General features: G+C 33.7%; 2 protein-coding genes and 2 non-coding genes across 4 annotated transcripts in view; 2 read left to right on the forward strand and 2 right to left on the reverse strand.

Moving 5' to 3' along the window:
- Positions 1–1,057: 1,057 nt before the first annotated feature.
- On the forward strand, positions 1,058–6,749 carry LOC145331575 (selenoprotein M-like). The gene is given in 4 exon segments (XM_080176305.1): positions 1,058–1,201; positions 2,392–2,431; positions 3,628–3,779; positions 5,937–6,749. Coding segments are annotated over 4 exon segments (378 nt in total). The 5' UTR covers positions 1,058–1,085; the 3' UTR covers positions 6,007–6,749.
- A 908-nt stretch (positions 6,750–7,657) lies between these two features.
- Positions 7,658–18,730, reverse strand: part of LOC145331577 (structural maintenance of chromosomes protein 3-like) — a 57,169-nt gene continuing 46,096 nt past the window's right edge. The window contains exons 23-34 of the mRNA XM_080176320.1: positions 16,394–16,515; positions 15,821–15,881; positions 15,427–15,508; positions 14,127–14,211; positions 13,524–13,647; positions 12,744–12,803; positions 12,276–12,393; positions 11,256–11,365; positions 10,402–10,491; positions 9,718–9,752; positions 8,804–8,909; positions 7,658–8,094 (exon numbers count right to left, since the gene is read on the reverse strand). Of these exons, the coding sequence (XP_080032446.1) occupies positions 8,089–8,094; positions 8,804–8,909; positions 9,718–9,752; positions 10,402–10,491; positions 11,256–11,365; positions 12,276–12,393; positions 12,744–12,803; positions 13,524–13,647; positions 14,127–14,211; positions 15,427–15,508; positions 15,821–15,881; positions 16,394–16,515 (999 nt within the window). The 3' untranslated portion in view covers positions 7,658–8,088. The remainder of the gene's footprint in view (positions 8,095–8,803; positions 8,910–9,717; positions 9,753–10,401; positions 10,492–11,255; positions 11,366–12,275; positions 12,394–12,743; positions 12,804–13,523; positions 13,648–14,126; positions 14,212–15,426; positions 15,509–15,820; positions 15,882–16,393; positions 16,516–18,730) is intronic.
- On the forward strand, positions 9,199–9,270 carry TRNAT-UGU (transfer RNA threonine (anticodon UGU)). The gene has a single exon. It is a non-coding gene; the product is annotated as a tRNA-Thr (tRNA).
- LOC145333085 (small nucleolar RNA U3) lies at positions 17,119–17,321 on the reverse strand. The gene has a single exon (XR_013884444.1). It is a non-coding gene; the product is annotated as a small nucleolar RNA U3 (small nucleolar RNA).

An 18,730-nucleotide genomic window follows, 5' to 3' on the forward strand; every position in this document is an offset into this window, starting at 1 on the left:
AAGCTGCCTTATTAAGCTTAAAATATATATATAAATCATTAAAAAGTGAATTGCTAATTTTCTATATTTACAGTCATTTTTACTTAAAAATAATAGTATAAGTATTCTTATTGATTTTTAAAACCTTTAATGTTGTTAAAAACAGGTTAAAATTTAAATACACCGTCATGCTTGAGTTAATACATTTTTTTGAAAATCAATTTGCCGGTAGGAATTGTACACGTATCCTAAAACTTTCATATTTTGTTAAGAACTCCCCTCTGTAGATTTATACAAAATATGAGGTTTAAATTTAGTGTAAAAGTAAAATATAATAAATTAAAATTAAAATCTTTTTTTAGCTGTTTAAAGGGAGTGTGTATGTGCATCAATTTGGGGATTGCGGACCCATGTCAAGGGGGGTGTAGATGTCGTACATCATCAATTATTACTGCTAGGTGGTGGATACTTCTCACTACACCCCTTTCTAGCTGCATGCTTTTGTTTGAAATTCTAACAATTCTTTTTTTAAGTTGTAAATCATTTTAACCTAGTTAAAATAATTGCATTCTTTAATGCAAATATATGTTAACATTTGTTATTTTTACTACATAATTGTTTTACACAAATGTTTTAAAATTTTAATGTGAAAATTCTACTTATTTACATTAATATTTTAGTCGCGAACAAGTGTTTTGAAATCTTTAAAATTGTTAATTACTTAGCTTAGGCATTCATTTAGTTCAATTTATACATTTATGTAGTCTTCTGTGATGAGATTGAGCTTAATATTTGGTTGTGTTTCACTCGAATTAAATAAAACTCTTTCTGAACAATTTTAAATTGGTAAAAAAAAGGGGGAAGGTTTTCTTTTCATCACTGGTTGGTTCTAGGAAGTATTTCTGATGATTTTATTAAAACCTAAATTCCTCTCCCCCTCCTTAAATTAACCTTTACATAATATTATTTCTAGTCCCTCTGTGAGAAACTTAAATCTTATCTCTAAAGGGGTACGTACTATCCCCCCTCCGGGCCTTTACCTTTGCTTAACCTAATCTAAAGTATGAGAAACTGGCAATAGTCCAATTGATAAATTTCAGACCAGTATGAAGCTGGTCTACAGTGTGGGAGTGTTGGTTGTCTGCCTGGTGGCCCTCGCCAGGTCAGAGGATGAGGCCGAGGGGGAGGACGGAGTACAGTTCGAGGACAACACTGTCTATAGGTGAGGAGAACTTTATAATTAAAGGTGGGTTCTATAAACAAAACTGTTACGGTATCGACAGCTGCAAATACGGTATCAACAACAAAAATCTGACGCTAGACGTTCAGAAGTCATCTCACGGTATACGCAATCGCTGTAACATATCGCTGTTATGACGTCATCTCACATTGCTGTAGATTTCACAGATGGATCAGGGAGATGTACAGCATCTCACAGTACAAGCTATCAAAAGCTGTCAAAATTCCTGCTTTTGCAGACGGAAATTATGTAAATAAAACAATAAATCATGCATTGAAAGCATGGTTTATGATGAAAAAAACGGGGCATTCCCAACAGATCTCTATGCAGGGGATGAAAAATTTTAAGTAAAAAAATTTAAATAATTATTATAAAAATAAATATTTTCAATATAAAATTTTTGATAGGTAATGGAAATTAAAATTTTTTTTTTAATTTTGTAAAAAAAATATTTAATTGAAAAAAAATTAGGTAATCTATAAGTGAGTAAAAAAAAATTTTTCCGGGGGGGGGGGGGCATTTTCTTTCCCCCTCTCCCTTCACATTTTCTGTACTTTAAAAAAATAGGCTGAATTGACCAAAATTCAAAGACGACATTTGCTTAACATCCCATTTATTGTAGTTTTGCTGTTGATTTTGTTGTTGATGACAGCTGCAGTATTGCAGTTCTATCACTGTACCATATTACCGTATTATCTCTCACAGTAATGTTTATAGAACGCACCGACACACAAAAATGGCCGCCCGAGGTACCGCAATGTGAGATACCGTGATAGAACAGCAATGTGATAGAACTGTGATCACAGTTCCGACTATAGAACCCACCTCTAGTTATAAATTACACTCGTACCCAATGTCTTAGTAACTTTAGGTACTTGCATTTTAATTCAAAACTAGTTATGTTCAATCTTTTCGATCAACAATTTAATCTAGATACAAAAGGTTTTTTTTGCTTTATATTGGGGATGAACATTACTTTATTATATACTAGCGGCTTCGCCGATAGCCTCTAAAAACCACCACGAGACCAGTAGGTATATTTACTGAAGAGTAGAATCCAATCGGGTCTTTGGATACCGAGATCTTAAGGGACGGACGGACAGACCTCAAGCTACTTTATATCATAGATTGTTGTGTTCCTTAAAATCCCTTGAACTGCAATTTTGTTTTAGATGTGTTGTCGAATCCTGCGCTGGGTGACGTTTGAACAAGGTAAATATTTTATACTAATATGACACCAACCATAGGTAGCTATGAACAATAACATAAAAGACAAACGTTTAAAGTGAATTATAGAGTAAACGTACAATGATCATAAAAGAGAGATAAGTGAGAACGAATATTGATAAACCTTCATAAAAACAAGGATGACAACATCCATAAAGCGAAGCTCTGAAACGGTAGGACAAACGGACATTAACACTTCAAAGTCAAAGCAAAATTGTAAGTAAATTTGTTGGAAAACTGCTTGATACAGGATAATGATTATGGACATACTTACATTTTTAGGACTTGATTATAGAGTTGCTTCGCTTATAATATTGTACTTTGTTGTCCCAGGAATCGGTATACCAAAAATCAGAAAAATCAGATAATTAGGTCACATACAAATTTGTTAAAAATGTAAAAAAAATCGACATGTTTAAAATGGACGTACGGACATTCTGGTAATGATTATAGAGTTGCTACGCTTTCTAACTCGTACCTAACTATTACAGGAATCGCCATGCAAAATTTGAAATCGATAGGACAATTCTAACATACCTAAATTAACAAAGAAAAGCTATTTTAAAAAGTAAAAAATCAACATGTTTAAAATAGACGTACGGACATTTTGGTAATGATTACAGAGTTGCTACGCTTTCTAAATCGTACCTAACTATTAAAAGAATCATCATGCAAAATTTGAAATCGTTAGGACAATTCTAACATGTCTAAATTAACGAAAAAAGCTATCCGTGACGGACGGAAAGGACCGACACTAATTATAGAAAAGCTTCGCTTTTAAAAATGTCTTTTGTAGCATGACCGATGGACCAAGTATGTGTATACTGCAATGGGACACAAATGATCAATTTATTTCAAATGCCATCCGCGATAAACCCAATTCTAAAGCGTAACTGACAGACAGATGTATTATACAATAATTTCGCTACTATATATTTGTTAATATGCATGACATGAACCTATTAATTGTTCCTTTTAATATTATAAATACGTATAAAATACCTAATAATCATAGCAACTAAATTGGAATGATAATACGAAAGAGGAAACAGTTTGAGAAATTTCAATATAATAAGACTTCCTAATAAAAATTTTATTTTTTAAGTTAATAGTTAAAGTTTGTCCCGTTCATACATAAAGTCTTTGAAATTTTTCCTTTTTACTGAAATTTATTTTTGTAGCTCCCTGAGGTGAAGAACTTCATCCACGGAGACTTGACCAGCAAGTACGAGCGCACCGAGTTCAAGAAGATCCCGGGCAAGGCCCCCGTCATGTACTTCTACAACCAGGCGGGCAAGGAGTTGGAGAATCTCAACATCGAAAAGTATACTAGGTACTTATTAATTTAGTTTTTTTTTAAGTAGGGATACTGAACAATACTTAGATAGCTTGTAAATATAAGGAAATGAGGAAGTTTTATAATTAAGTACCTACAAAGCCACTTGCTGTAAAATGAGTATGATCTAAAACTTGATAATACCTAGAAAATGAAATTTTTCTTCCATTTATAAATATCTTTTGGAAAATTCTGTATACTTACTTGATACTTGATACTTGGCTTGTTAATCTTCATTTTCTACTGGTGTAGCAAGTTGAAGATGTTGGTACTGATAATTTTGTTATCTTTTGCTAATTCATATATTTTTTCAATTTTGATCTAAAGCTGGCCACTGATGTGGCATGTTTGATATCACTTGGTAAACTATTCCATGGGTCGACAATTCTGAAGGAAAAGAAATTTAGTCTGATGTCAGAATTAGCCCTTCCTTTCTTTAGGTTAAGAATATCAGAGGTTTGTCTTGTTGTGACTCTGTTTTGAGAAACATTTACAGTTTCAAGTCCACATTTAACATTTCCAATGTTATGAAGAATTTTGTGGCACTGGACAAGATCAGCAAAATTTCTCCTTTTTTCAAGAGTCCATAAATCAAGCTCTTTTAAACGTTCATGGTAATCTTGTGATTTCAGACCAGAGACCATTTTAACTGCTTTGATTTGGACAGCTTCGATGTTTTTAATGTCTGTAAGGTTCCAGGGGTTCCAGACAGATGAAGAAAACTCCAGATGTGGTCTCACATATTGTTTGTACAGCCTTATAAAAACATGTTTATCTCTGTAGTGAAATGACCTTGATATTTGGTTTAAAACAGCTTTAGCTTTGTTGACAATTTCATTACAGTGGCTTGATGGCTTAAGGTTGGAAGTTATTCTTATTCCAATATCTCGTTCAGAATCAACTGTTCCAAGTTTAATATTATCCATGTAATATTCATTTTTTGGGTTATTCCTGCCACAATGGAGAATTTTGCATTTGTCAATATTAAATAACATTCCCCAAGTTTTGCTCCAATCAAGAAGCTTATTTAATGAAACTTGGAATGAGTCTGCATCTGCTTGGTTTCATATCTTGTTTGCTTGCTTGGTATCATCAGCAAACTTTCTTAATATGTCAATTATGATATCATCATCAAGGTCATTGATATATATTACAAAGAGAACTGGCCCAAGTATACTACCTTGTGGGACACCTGACCTGACCTTACCTGGCCTTGACTTCGCTCCTTGTATTTCAACCCACTGAGTTCTGTCTTTAAGCCAAGATTTTATCCATTCTTGTACAGATCCAGTTATTCCATGTGCTTCCAGTTTCTGTATTAGCTTGTTGTGTGGAACTTTGTCAAAGGCGCGACTAAAGTCCAGATACACAATATCAACAGAGTTTCCTTCATCAATCATTTCAAAAATTTTGTCTAAAAATTCCAATAGATTTGTTTGACAGGATCTCTTGGGCATAAATCCATGTTGAGAGGGTTTGATTAGGTTGTTAATTATAAGGTGATCTATCATATGTCTTGTCTTCAACCATAAATGATAAATTTCTTTACAAAAACCAAGGAAAACAATATCCATAAGTTGCAAAGCACAGATGAAAATGAGTTAGAGAGCATCTGTCCAGTGGTCATAAAAAGAAAATCACTAATTCGAAACTTTACAGGGGTGTATTATATTCTACTTGGGACCCTCTGCTAGGGTGGGAGGGGGTTGGGGGTAGGAATGAAAAATATTTGAGGGGTGGAAAATAAATTGAGCCGTATTGGTAATGTTTTTAATCAAATAAAGAAGAAAACTAAAATGAATGTATTTAGGGAAGGGAGGGAGGGCTACTTCAATTATTTTTTTTGTTTTTCCCTCTCCTTGGGGGAAAAACTAAGGGGGTGAATCTTGTGCAGAATATACACCCCTGAAAGTGTTGTAGCATGTACGGCAGACAGACATACATAGTAAATTGTTTGCTGGTTGGCAAAATAAATTGGCAAATGGCAAGTTGCATCTTAACCAAAACAAATGATCAGTCTATCTTTATTTGCAGCCGAGAAAATTACATTTCCTTCATTGCGTAAAGGACGGACAAAGTTAGTTATAGAGTAGCTTCGCTACTACAAACATCTTCCAACTATTAAAGATTAAAAATAATTAATGTACTTTTCAGGGATGAATTGAACAAGCTGCTAGTAGCCAAAGGCATCCCCAGAAAGAGCAACGGCCATGACGAAGTCTAATTTCAACCAAAAAAATCCACAAAAAAGCATAATTTTTTACAACTCAAAACCTCATTTTATTTCTTAATTAACAAAAACTTTTTGTAATAGCCTAAGTAATTAAAAGCTACTTAATGCATAATAAAAGATGGATTGCTCTAAATTAATTTCAACAATTAATGTCAACCCTGTGATTTATTTTTTTTTATTTTATCGTACTACAAATGAATTGTACAAAGTACATTTTTATACTATTATAACGAGTATGTAGTGCTTTAATTTTTTTTAGTGTCATAGGAGCTAATTTAGATCTGCATTAGAGAAATGATAAGTTAAGCAGAATGGTAGAATAATACCTTGCTTAATTTTGATGATTACTGTGCACGTCTAGCAATAGTTACTCCTTGGCACATATATCTATTATTTTGTAATCTAGCCTTGTTTAGTGCTCTAGGAAAATGGGGATAGATGTCACAGCTTTTGGCCTACCTGTTCGTTTGGCGTCATAGTAGATGGAAGAGGGAAAGAAACCCTTTAGAAAAGAGATAAGATATGGGATATTTCATGACGTCAATAGAATAGGTAGTCCAAAAGCAGTGACTTATATTCCCACTTTGCTAGGACACTGTAGACAGCTACTTTTGTAATTGTATACTATCCAAATACTATGTTATTGTTGATATTGTGATGTTCTATTCACACACGCACATTTTTTAATATTCTTAATGCATTTTATGAAATCTGAAATACAGTCTGATTTACAATTTAGGATTATTTTATTATTAGGATCGTAGTTTCTTTGTAAACGTTATGTAAGTCATCTGTATCACTAAATAACCTTAATTTCTAGTTTTTAAAAGTTAACCTGCGGTGGGCCCTAACCGTGCAGAGCCTATACCTTCAGTGCCTTGACCTCTCGAGGCTATCAGATACCGATAAAGCCTAACCTGACTTAAAGTAATGAAGAAACAAAAAGTACACCACACCCCCCGATTGCTGGTTGTTCTCTAAAATAATTTCCAGGTTTATCTCACATCTCTATTTCTTTCTACTAAGTAAAGTCTATACTTTTGTCTAATCAGGGAGGAAAGGGACATTAGCTGTTTATAACACTAGTCCCCATAGTTATTTACGCTTTCTTATTCGGTGGCAGACAATGAAATTTGAGGACTTTTATTGAAATTTGATTGGTTGGTTCATTTAGTTGAATGTCCAAACGTTTCAACCATTGGTTGTAATCTACATGAGGGATAATTTGTTTATCATCGTTGGAGATTTACATCAATTTAGCGGCCATTGTTTTAACCTTTTAGATCACTGTGTCTTACCGATTCGATATGATGTCCTCTTGAACATGATTGAGAATGTTGTGCTAAGATACTTTAACTGTGCATTTATACAGAATCTAAGGGGATAAGACAATGGCCGATAAATTGATGTAATCCCCAATGATGATACACAAAATTACCCCATCTGTAGATTACACATTAGTGGGTGAAACGTTTTGACACTAAACTTAATGAACCAATTAATGTACCCAACATTGTAAAGCAAACAATTAATAAGTTGACACTTCTATCTAATTGAATAAAATTACTTTATTGATCTATTGCTTCGGCTGCGCCACTTCTGGACATTAAGGTACTTGTTACTAAAGAAATAAAAGAAACAATTTTGTATTTAATTCAACATTTTATTAATGTTTTGTCATCAAAAGAAATTAAATATCTGAAGTCTTGTCCAGTAATGTAAAAATAGGCAAACGTTAACAAAGTCAAAGATTTCGTTTTTCATAATTCATAAACTTAAAAAATGATTATTGATAAAAATTGATACTTAACGATTACTTTAATTTTCTTGTTAAGAAATAAACAAGTGCGCTACGCTTCACAAACACACTTGTTAAAAAACTTAGTCATAGTTGTACAATGTACATAATTTTCAAATATTGGTTAACAAAAAAATAATTAAATAGGTAATATGGTGGGTATATATGGAAGAATTTTCAAGTCAAATGGTAAATGTAGGTACTTTGAGGCACTGGCAATTTTCAGGTACTTGTTAAAAGTTGGTTTGGAATCAATTGACATCTTTCTTTTTCACTTAGCCCTAAAAATGGATGATGTTATCAATGCGATTGTCCAGGGAGGGAAGGGACATTGGACTAAATCATACTGGTACCCAAAGTTTTATATAAACTATCTTAATCGTTGGCCTAAAAGCTTTGGGTACTTATATAAAATCATGATTGATTGGTTTGTTTGAACTAGCAGTGTCCAAATTTATCAAACAATAATATTAATCTAGAGGAGGGATAATTATGTTTATAATTGGGTACATTGTAGTACAGAAGTAGACGAAACTACAGGAGAATGGACGATAAAGGGAAGAGGTAGGTTTCGGGTAAAATCCGCAAAGGCTTAAAAATGGTAGTAGAACGATAATATTCACTAAATATGTGTATTTCTTATTGAAAAGAACTATAGGCAAATTTTTTTTTTAAGTTAACATAAATTTTTATCGTTCTACTACTGTTTTTAACTTATAACACATAACCTTTACGGATTTTACCCGAAACTTACCTCTCCCTTTATGTACATCCCGGATGATGCGGCGCTTTTGAGATAAATAAGCTAGTAAGCCTTACATGTGTGAATTGAAGTTGGATTATACCCAGGTATAAGGTATGACCAACAAGCGAATAAATCTAAAATAATATTTTGGTGGGCAGATAAAAAGGTCGTAAATTCTACTAAGTGTTGCCCCCAACGATTTTTTCTCTCGAATCAATGTCAATGTTGACAAAGCTTGATTTTACCTCAACGAACTGGAGAGCGCCTTGGATATCTGTCTCCAGGACATGGCTGTTGGCATTCTCCAGGTGAACTCGGAACAGTGCGTCAGCTTGGTGCACAAACTCAGGCCTAGCAAATTTGAATATCATTGTCGTTGTTTTTTTTATATGGGAGATAAATGGAGTTTTTAACACGGTTGTATTTTGCAGTGGTAAAAAGTAGGATCTATAATGCATTAGTTATTGCATAATATTATAGACAGCTTTACGTAGATAGAAAAAAGAAAAATTAAAAGATTAATTCCAGTAATGTGTGCCCCGAGTGATGTGTGAAACTTTAGTACGCGAATGCGTGTACTAGATTTCTCAACACATGCTAGTTTCTATTCAAAGAAAATATTTCACATATGTGTATGTAAGCCTCTATAGCTCAGTGGCAGAGCACTGGTCTTGTAAACCAGGGGTCGAGAGTTCAATCCTCTCTGGAGGCATTATTTTCTAATGTTAGTCTTTACAATACATGATTTTTCCGCATGGGCCAAATCCGGTTCTAATCCAGCGGACATTATTGGACCATAGACGAAAAGGGGTGGATTGTTTAAATATTATTTACTAAGGGATTTCTAGCTCTCAAAAATAAACTAACCCTAGGTGTTTCAAGGTTGAATAAGATAAGGTTTTTTTGTTATCCCACGACCATGACCCAACACCGCGTCTTAACAAAAGACATTAAAAATAGTTCCTACTGCTGCTATTTCAGATGCGCGAAATAAATAGACAGTATAATGAAGGGAATGTTAATAGACAATATGAAGGGAATGCCTTGGCCTAAATCAGGCGCAACTCATTACCATGCACAGTTCGGACTTTCAGTTAAAAGTCGGTTGGGTGTTGCTTGACATAATAACCTGGACAGTTTGGACAAAAAAAAGTTTTACCTGAATGTAGTCAGGATAAACTGGCTCTGGTGGTTCTAAAATAAACAGATCAAAATTAAAATTAAAAGAAAAGTTATTTATTAAATTTATCTTAATACAGTTTTATGATTGACGTAACTTCCCTTGATTAAATTTTTCATATGAAATGTCAAAACAATCCCAGTTAATAGACACAGTGGCTGGCCTGATAGGACGCGACAGTAAGGATTTATCCTTATTCAGCATGATTGGTTTCGCGTATAAAAAAAAGTAAGTTATAAACGTCCAAGGGATGGGGGAGTTGAAACCCCTTAATTAACACCCCTTCAAAATTTAAAAAAAAATACTTAAGCTACCCCATTCAACCTTTGAAAGTGACACCCTTCATTTTATCCCCCTAAAAAGAAGTTTAGACGTTCTTACCAATAACCAATATGCAAAATTTTGAAAATTAAAGAAAGCCTGCAAGAAATACACTGATTCAACTGCTGATAGACTGCCACAAGTAGACCCAATACCCAAAATTTTAAGCCTTCAGCTACTTTAACAAAAAAGTTGTAGGCATTTTAAAATGACATTTTAGGTATATAACTTTTTTATATTGAAGCTGAAGGCTTCAAATTTAGGGTAATGGGTCTACTTGTGGTAGTGTTTTAGCAGTTAAAGCATTGTATTTCTTGCAGGTTTCCTTTAAGAAATAAATACCTTGAGGACTTTGATGATCATTTCTCTATGGTCAGCGTCCAGTGCTGCGTCAACCTCATCAAACAGGAAGAAAGGATACTCATGGCATTTCTAAAAAATTTTATTGTGGTCAATTCAAGACTCTCCTAGTTTTTTCCTAATATGTTTGTGTTTCCTTTGAGGATATTCCCTCACTAGATCCTGGAGAATAAAGCACTATGTAGTAAGTATTGGATAGAATTTTAATGAATATAATAGATTTGAAATCTGCATAAAATTTTAAGGATTTTTTATAAAATTAGTTTTTTATATAATTCATTATTTAAAAGCGCAAATCCAATTTAAGTTAATAAATTTTGACCAATAGGATAGGTGGATTAAAAACTACCTGCGCTCTAATTGGTTGAATGATGTATGTCACTTAAGCTTCTCATATCAGGGCGCAGATAGTTTTCAATCCACCAATCACAGATGTCAAAATTATTTAACTTAATTTGTATTTGCGCTTATCGATAAAGAATTATACAAAAAACGAATTTTATGAAAATTCCTTAAAATTTTATGCAGATTTCAAATCTGTTATATTCATTAAAATTCTTTCCAATTTTTATAGCTTACTATGTAGGTTATGAGCGTTGCCTCTCTATAAGTCATTCTTAAATTGTAAGTACAACTGCCATTATCAATAAAATACTAATGTCTCTTGGATTTTAAGTCAAAAGTTTTTTCAATAATTTCTGATTGTTGAGTAAACAGATCTATAATGTTTTATTCTAATGTTGAGTAAACCTTCTTCCCTTTCCGAGTTTTAGTAAGATTACTGACTCTCTCAGTTTGAATACTTTTGTACCTATCTTACAAATAGACAGTAATACCTGGATCGCCAGAATAAAGACAAGGCCGACAACAGCCTTCTGACCTCCAGACAAAGACTTTATGTTCTTCATGTGTCCACGCCCAGTGAAATCAACGAGCAGCTCTACTCCTAAAATTGACAGGGATGAAAACAGCCATAAAAATAAGTCGATTAACAAAACTAAAAATGTATCGCAAAAAAAACACTTAAAATATTGAAACTTTTAAGAAACAGAATATTCTTTTTAATAGCTGATCCTTAATCATATATTAGCGGCTACGCCTCCAGAGGCCCTTAAGCCACATAAGGGAAGGGATGAGAGTTGTTTAAGTCGACCTTCCACTTACAATTTTTCATACTGGTTCAGCGATTAATGACATATTTCCGAACACACACACACATCCTGTTACTTTTTATTATACTAGCGGCTACGCCCCTAGAGGCCTCTAGTGGCACTTTAAATGTTTTTGTTTGTTAAAGTTAATTTTTTATATACGATACCACCTTATTTGACGTTGAAGTCTCCCCTAAATTTTTAAAAATTTCGATTTTTTGTCATTTCTCTTGGGAGGGTGGTGGTACCCTCCCCCCAAATAGTTATAAACCTTCCCGGGACTTATGAGAAGCTACCCTGTTAAGGAGAACCCGATCGGTTCAGCGGTTAGCGAGATCCTTCGGTACACACAGACAGACACACAGACAAACATCCTGTTACTTTAGTTTATTATATAAGGTTTTAATTTCTTAAAATTACTATATTTTAAAAGAATATCATTGAGGCATACTTATTTCTTTAAAAGTTGATAAGCTTTTGATTTAGTGCCTATAACTAGTGATCATATTTCCAAAAGACAGACCACAAATGTAGAAAGTTGTGCTTTTTAATAGATGAAGGTTACAAATAAGCATAATTCAAAAACACTTGATGTATTGATGTTTGAAAATATGTAATTTCTAGCTTGAAGGAAAACACTGTAAAATCTTGTTCTATTTTGTCACTATTCTAATAATGTCAATCTAAGTTTAAGAGTGTATATACCTGTAGCATCAGTGATATTGTCCACAACATTGTCCCTTGCTGACCCATTCACAAGCTTCACACGTCCACGACCATGGGGCACAACCTCGCTGAACAGATTCTCAAAATGTCTCTTGATCTGAAAAAATCCAACAATAGTATTTTGTTTTAATTTGCCAATAAAACGTAAAATCCAGACAATTTACCAGACACCAAAAAAAAAATTCTGTTACTATACAATATTTGCGAAGGGGTAGTAGGACAGAGACGTCCAAGAGAAAAGGAGGCACAGAGGGGTTATAACTCCCTCAAAAAAATCTGGTCGTGGATGGAGACGCAACAGCAAGGCATCCAAAATAAATAAATTTTTGACATCTTTGGTGTAGAAAGGTATCACCAATTTCGTTCCTTTTGGACTTTTTGAACCACTTTACCGCAAATAAATGAGATTCGTTTAAAGAATATGTGAGATTAGTAAACATAAATAACCTGTTCATAGGTTGCAGCCACCTCTTCCATGTGTCTCTCTTCTAGCAGATTTTTAGCTTCCTGACAAAAATTTTGACTCATGTTGAAACAAGATATATTATACAAAACCTTTCACATACTATTTTGTTGCATGACTGACAGACAGACGGACAAAGCAAGTTATATGTGTATTTCAATTGTAATTCATCTTGAATAGTAGCTGCAGCAACGTCCCAAGAGGCCTCTAGGGGTAATTATGGAAAGAGAAGGATTTGACCCTCTACTTATGATTTTAATCTGCATCTCTACAATTCTTCAAATCAAAAATAAAAAAAGAAACGTTAAATATCTTATTCAGATTCTTCGAAAATAGACTTTTTGTATGTATTATTTATTGATTTGTGTTTTTTTCCTTTACAGGACGATTGAGAATGATAACCTTAGTTATTGAAATATACATATGGCCTGTACAAAGATGTTAGTTTGATAAAGTAGTCTTGGGTTGAGATGGATCAATAGCTTTTAAAACTACTTAATTCAGTTGTATGATATCTTTTATTAGCACCCTTCCCTCAAACTTTTTCAAACCTTTCTGGACCTACAAGAAGCTTAACTGTAAAGAAGAACCATATTGATACAGCGGTTAGCGAGATCCTTCAATACACATAAACATCCTGTTACTTTTATATAAGAATAAGTAGAAAACGACGGTTTATCAATCACATTATAAACTAGGCTATCAATCATCAGACTTTTATTTAGAATAGCGATGCTACTCCCAACAACAACACCCAATCCTACCTTGGTGACAGCCAGCTCATTCTGAACCACATCATAATCCTTATTCACAGCATCCCTGTCCTCAATCATCTTCTCAAAGTTGACAATGGAGGACGTGTTCACCTTCTCGCTGAGCTTCTCCACCTCCTGTAGTTAGACACACAAATGGAATTCTGTGTATCGGTGGTGCTATTAAGTTGGGAAAAGTCATGACCCCCCTCTCTCAATTTGAGTTTTAAACAGAAAAAAAATATTTGAAAAATGGTGGGGGTGCATCTTTTATTTTGATGGTGAAGATACCCTCCCGAAAATAGTTTAAAACCTTACCTGCCCGTATAAGATGCTTTACTGTAAAGGAAAACCATATCGGTTCAGCGGTTAATTAGTTCTTTGCTACAGACAAAAAAAAGTTATAAAAACCTTACAAGATAAAATAGAACCTAATCGAGTCTACTTTTGCTTCAAAACTTTTTACCCAATGTTGGAAGTACATTAGAGCTAATTTTCAAAGCTTTAATATGATTTTGATTACGAGTAGCCTTTTAGGTTAGATAAATTCAAAACTTTATGCTCGCAAACGTAGATACAGGTGCCGCACGCGTATTTAATTCGTGTATCTAACTGTCCTTGTTCTTTAAGTCCAAATGCTTGGCCATGCGCTTGGTTGACCAGTTCTCGTATTTCTCCACGTGCTCCATCCCCTCCATATCTAAACAAAGACAATTGTGGCTATAAGCAACGCAGTAATAAAAAAAATATCCAACAAAGACTTTGTAGGGTTCAGAGAAAAAGGATGGGCCACTCTCCTCACAAGAAGGACCAACCCCTAAAAATGGGGAGAGGGGCCACCTAGCGCAAATGAGGAGCTGAAAAGTACTGCATGCATGATAGAGATTTATATCATGATTCATATTGCAATTGAATTAAAATCTACGAATATCTGTCCATATCTCTGAGAGAAAAAAATAGTTTAGCTAAATAAAATGATATTGATAGAAGATTTTGGTTAAAAACTTTGGATGCTTTCATTCAATTTTGATTGGTTGGTTCAAACTAGTAATGTCCAAACATATTATATAACAGTTTTAATCTAGATGGGTTAACTTTGTTTATCATCAATGGGTATGTATGTCAATTTTTTGTCCATCGTCTCATCCATTAAGATCTCTGATAGTAACTGCTTGAAATGGCTAAAACGTAGTGTTGGGCCAGATATCCGGCCGGATATAGGATATTGAAACTATCCTGGTACCGGATATTCGGCATTAGAAATCGGCCAGATATCCGGTATCCGGCCAATAGAAATAGAAGAGTAGAAGAATATTCTGAACCCTTTTTTCGTCAAATCTAAGAGAGAACATTCCTAGCAGACAAAAGTATTGTTTACTTTCGACTCAAGCTGATGTGGATTCTTAAAAAATGATAGACTCTCTATTCGATAGTGAGGCAAAATTATTTTTGTGAAAAATCATCCAAAAGCACATTAAAAATCTACAAAAATTAAACAAAATCATATGTTAATAACCCTCTTAAGATTTTATTTCATTTTTGTAAATTTTTTTATTCGATTTTGGAGGATTTTTCACAAAAATAATTTTGCCTCACCAGCGAGTTGCCAGCCTAACTTTTTTTTTAAGAATCCAACTTTGTTTCAAGCTTTTAAATTGTAAACGAAATTTTTGGGCAATTAATTCTGATTCCGCAAAGCTTTCTACTAAGAAAATATACTGTTAACAGCTGACTTTTATGTATGTATGAAATGAAAAAAAACATGCCTTCGTAGGAAAATGTGTACATAATTTCAACCAATGAGATCCAATGTAAATTCCGATGCGATTCTCCTATTGGCTCAATCAGACATTCCCTCTCTTTCTTAGTACCTTTATTATCCGGCCTAACCCTACTAAAAAGTAAGGATATTTACCTCCAATTAGTAGTTGTACCCTGGCCTCCTCTGCAATCAATTGTGCTTGTTTCTCCTTCTTCTTTGTCAACTCGTTGTTCAGCTACCAAACACAATTATGTCAATATTTAATGCAGAAATAGAATGTTAGCAAAAAAAGCATAGAACAACAATAAAAGTAAAAAAGTAATAGATTATCAACAGCTAAAAATGAAAAGCTCAACAAAGCAGACGGATGAAAATCCTCAAATATTATGAGCTCTTTAGGCGCTTTTAGCCACTACCATTCTTTAAAAAATTAGAGGGCTTGTTTTCTTCTATTCCTAACCCCTGCAGAACTACCTGAAACCCAATATATCCTAACCTAACCTATTTTTCGCTTCTGTGCACACAACTATGGAATAGTCACTCCTACCTTGTCCCATTTAGGTCTAACTTCCATGAGTTCATTGTTCAGCTCATCTTTCTTTTGCCTCCTAAATTAATAGTAAAGAATTAAGCATAGTCAATTGTAATCCATACCAGCGGTTACGCCCCTACAGGCATCAATGAGCACTTAAGGGATGGGAGTCGAAATGGTTAAAATCATTCCCAGAGCCTTTGAGAAGCTGCACTGTAAAGGAAAACCATACCGGTCCAGCAAGATCAGTACATACAGAACAAGAACTACACATAGAGAGACATCCTTTTACTTTTACATAAGGATAGAAAAGTAGCAGTATGTCTGTCTGTACTTTATTATCAAAGCAACTCGTTAACCACTTGACCGATATGGTTCTCCTTTACAAAGAAGCTTTATATACAAGGCAAATGGACGATTATAAATCTTAACCAAATAATGAAGAAAAAATATTTCCTTTAATGTTATTAAAAATTTTACAGTGAGACACATTTATATTTAGTTCATTGTCCCCTATCTCTAATTTTATATTTTGCCACCTGCCTCCCCCACACCTCATGGAAAAATTCTCGGCAAGAGCCTTTTTACCTCTCTTGAAGGTTTGTATAGTCTGCTTCACGTTTTGCGGTCAGCTCTTCAATCTTTTCCTGACAACTCTTGCCCTTCCTCTTCGCTACCTTCGCCTCATTCAACAAAGAGTGCAGGTCATCCTAAAATATAATGGATTTATTATCACTTGGATCTTACATAAAATTTTCATGTTCCATAAAAGTGTAAACTCTGTAGCGGGCTAAAATAACTATATCCCCTCCCTTCCTAGTGACCAATGAATGCGAGAGTAAATTGCAACCTAAATCGACGACAATTTCCCCCTGTCATAATATCCACGCATATTCTACATCCATTAAAAATATTGAATGTGTTCTACAAGAACTATTTGTATTCTCATTCATCTTCTATAAATAGAGAATAAACCTTTGGATACTAGTGTAATTAATAGCCCAATGTCCAGTACCTCCTTGAGGATCCAAATATTTTTTAGAATAGTTGCTAGTTCATAAAAATCATTACACGAAATTCGTCATTTTTCCTACCAGTGCTTAGTCCAGCATAGAAACCCTCCTAATTTGAAAAGATGGGCAGGGGGTGGGCATTTATATAGGTTAAGTCGTATTGGGTACATTGTAGTAGCCCCGCAGGGTTAGCACCACGACAGTTAAATTATCCCATAAAACACATCTAGGCATATAATGGGAAGGAGGAGCGTTCCATTAGGTAAGGCGTATGAACATTCATACTATAGAAAAGAATATACCACTCAGCCGATGTCTAAGTCCATCTAGGTTGTCAGCTAGTGACTTCCAAGCGATCATCGATATGTTGACAGATTAACTATCAACGCCTTCTCACGCTCAGGACTAGACATTTAGCTCATCATCATGGCTTAGCTATTTTAAAGTTTCGAAAAGAAACAATGGATATATACTACAGAAATGATTCTGTGAAGTATAATCTTGCCTCATACTGCTTCATTTTGAGTACTTTTAGATGTAGTTTTGTATTTACCGCTATTTTAAATAGAAAAATTATAAACTTAAATTTTAGTTGCTTATTAAGGTAAAATATATTAATTAAGTATTTTCTAAGGTAAAAATTATATAAAAAATCATATTTTAGATACATTAAACAAATAACTCTTTAAATACCGAGCCATCTAGCGGCGCATTTACTAACTATATTTTGCCCGTAAAATTTGTGCCTGTGCTAGCTTAACATTCTCTAGGCTTAAGATTGTAGACGGCAAAAATTTAACCGTAACTAATTTACTATTAAAACAATTTTGCCTACAACTCACAGTTAGTAAAAAAATGTTTCATAATAATTACCCATTTTCTTCATTATATCATATATTGGCATTTTATAATATAAACAATAAATTTTGCTTAAATAAGAATCATTTTGAGTGTTGAAAAAAAAGGTGGATGTGGCAAAATACTTCTTTTTAAGATTTATATCCCTAATTTGAATATTTCTCAAAATTTGATGCACTTAAAATCAACATAAAGCTAAGATGACAAAAGTACCATGTTAATTTAAAAACTGTGTCGTTTATTTTCCGTCGTCTCCCTATTGTATTGCTTTAGAGTACACATTTTTGATTTTTCTGTCCCCTCGTTCCTCTATCTCTCTCCATTCCAATCCGTCTCTTTCTCTCTCTCTCCCACCCTCCCTCTCCCTCGTCTTGTCCAAAATATAAATTCCTATACTTCTCCCACGTGTTTAGCAGTCACATAGTAAAGAATTCTAAAAATATAAAATAACATGGAAATGTTAGGATTTAAGTTAATATTTTTATGGGTTTTAAACAAAAATAACCATGAAATAGCACATTTTTTAAAAAACCTATAAGATTAATTTGTAGTTATAATTAGGTTTTTTGTATCAAAACTTCCATCAAATATGTAGTATTATCGATAATCCTTGTTAAAGGTCGTCATAACAATATGCTTTAATAGTGTTTTATCTCTAATGATCCCTCCATGGGGATAGAGCTTAAAAACCTATTTTTCATGGCATTCGAGAATATAGTGATAAAAACCGACAGTTTAGTACTTCGATCTAGGCCGAAGCCTCACTCTGGTTGAGTTTTAGGCTATTATAAAGTTCGGAGTCTTTGTAATTTAGGCTCATTTTCCTGTGCAACTATACACTATATAGAATTGTAAAATCTATAGTTTTTAGAGAAATTTTATTTAAAATTAACGATCTCTGTTCCTCCATGTGGGTTTAAATTTTCCTTTCCCTATTTGAATATTTACACCTCCTCTTTTTAAATGCGAAGCTTTTTTAAGAATATGGTCGGTCCGTCCGTCGTGGACAATTAGCTCTTATCGTTAATTTAGTCATGTTAGAAATGTCTAATCT

The sequence above is a fragment of the Acartia tonsa genome, chromosome 1 (assembly GCF_053477335.1).
Source record: "Acartia tonsa isolate MP-2025a chromosome 1, ASM5347733v1, whole genome shotgun sequence".
NCBI lineage: Eukaryota > Metazoa > Arthropoda > Copepoda > Calanoida > Acartiidae > Acartia > Acartia tonsa.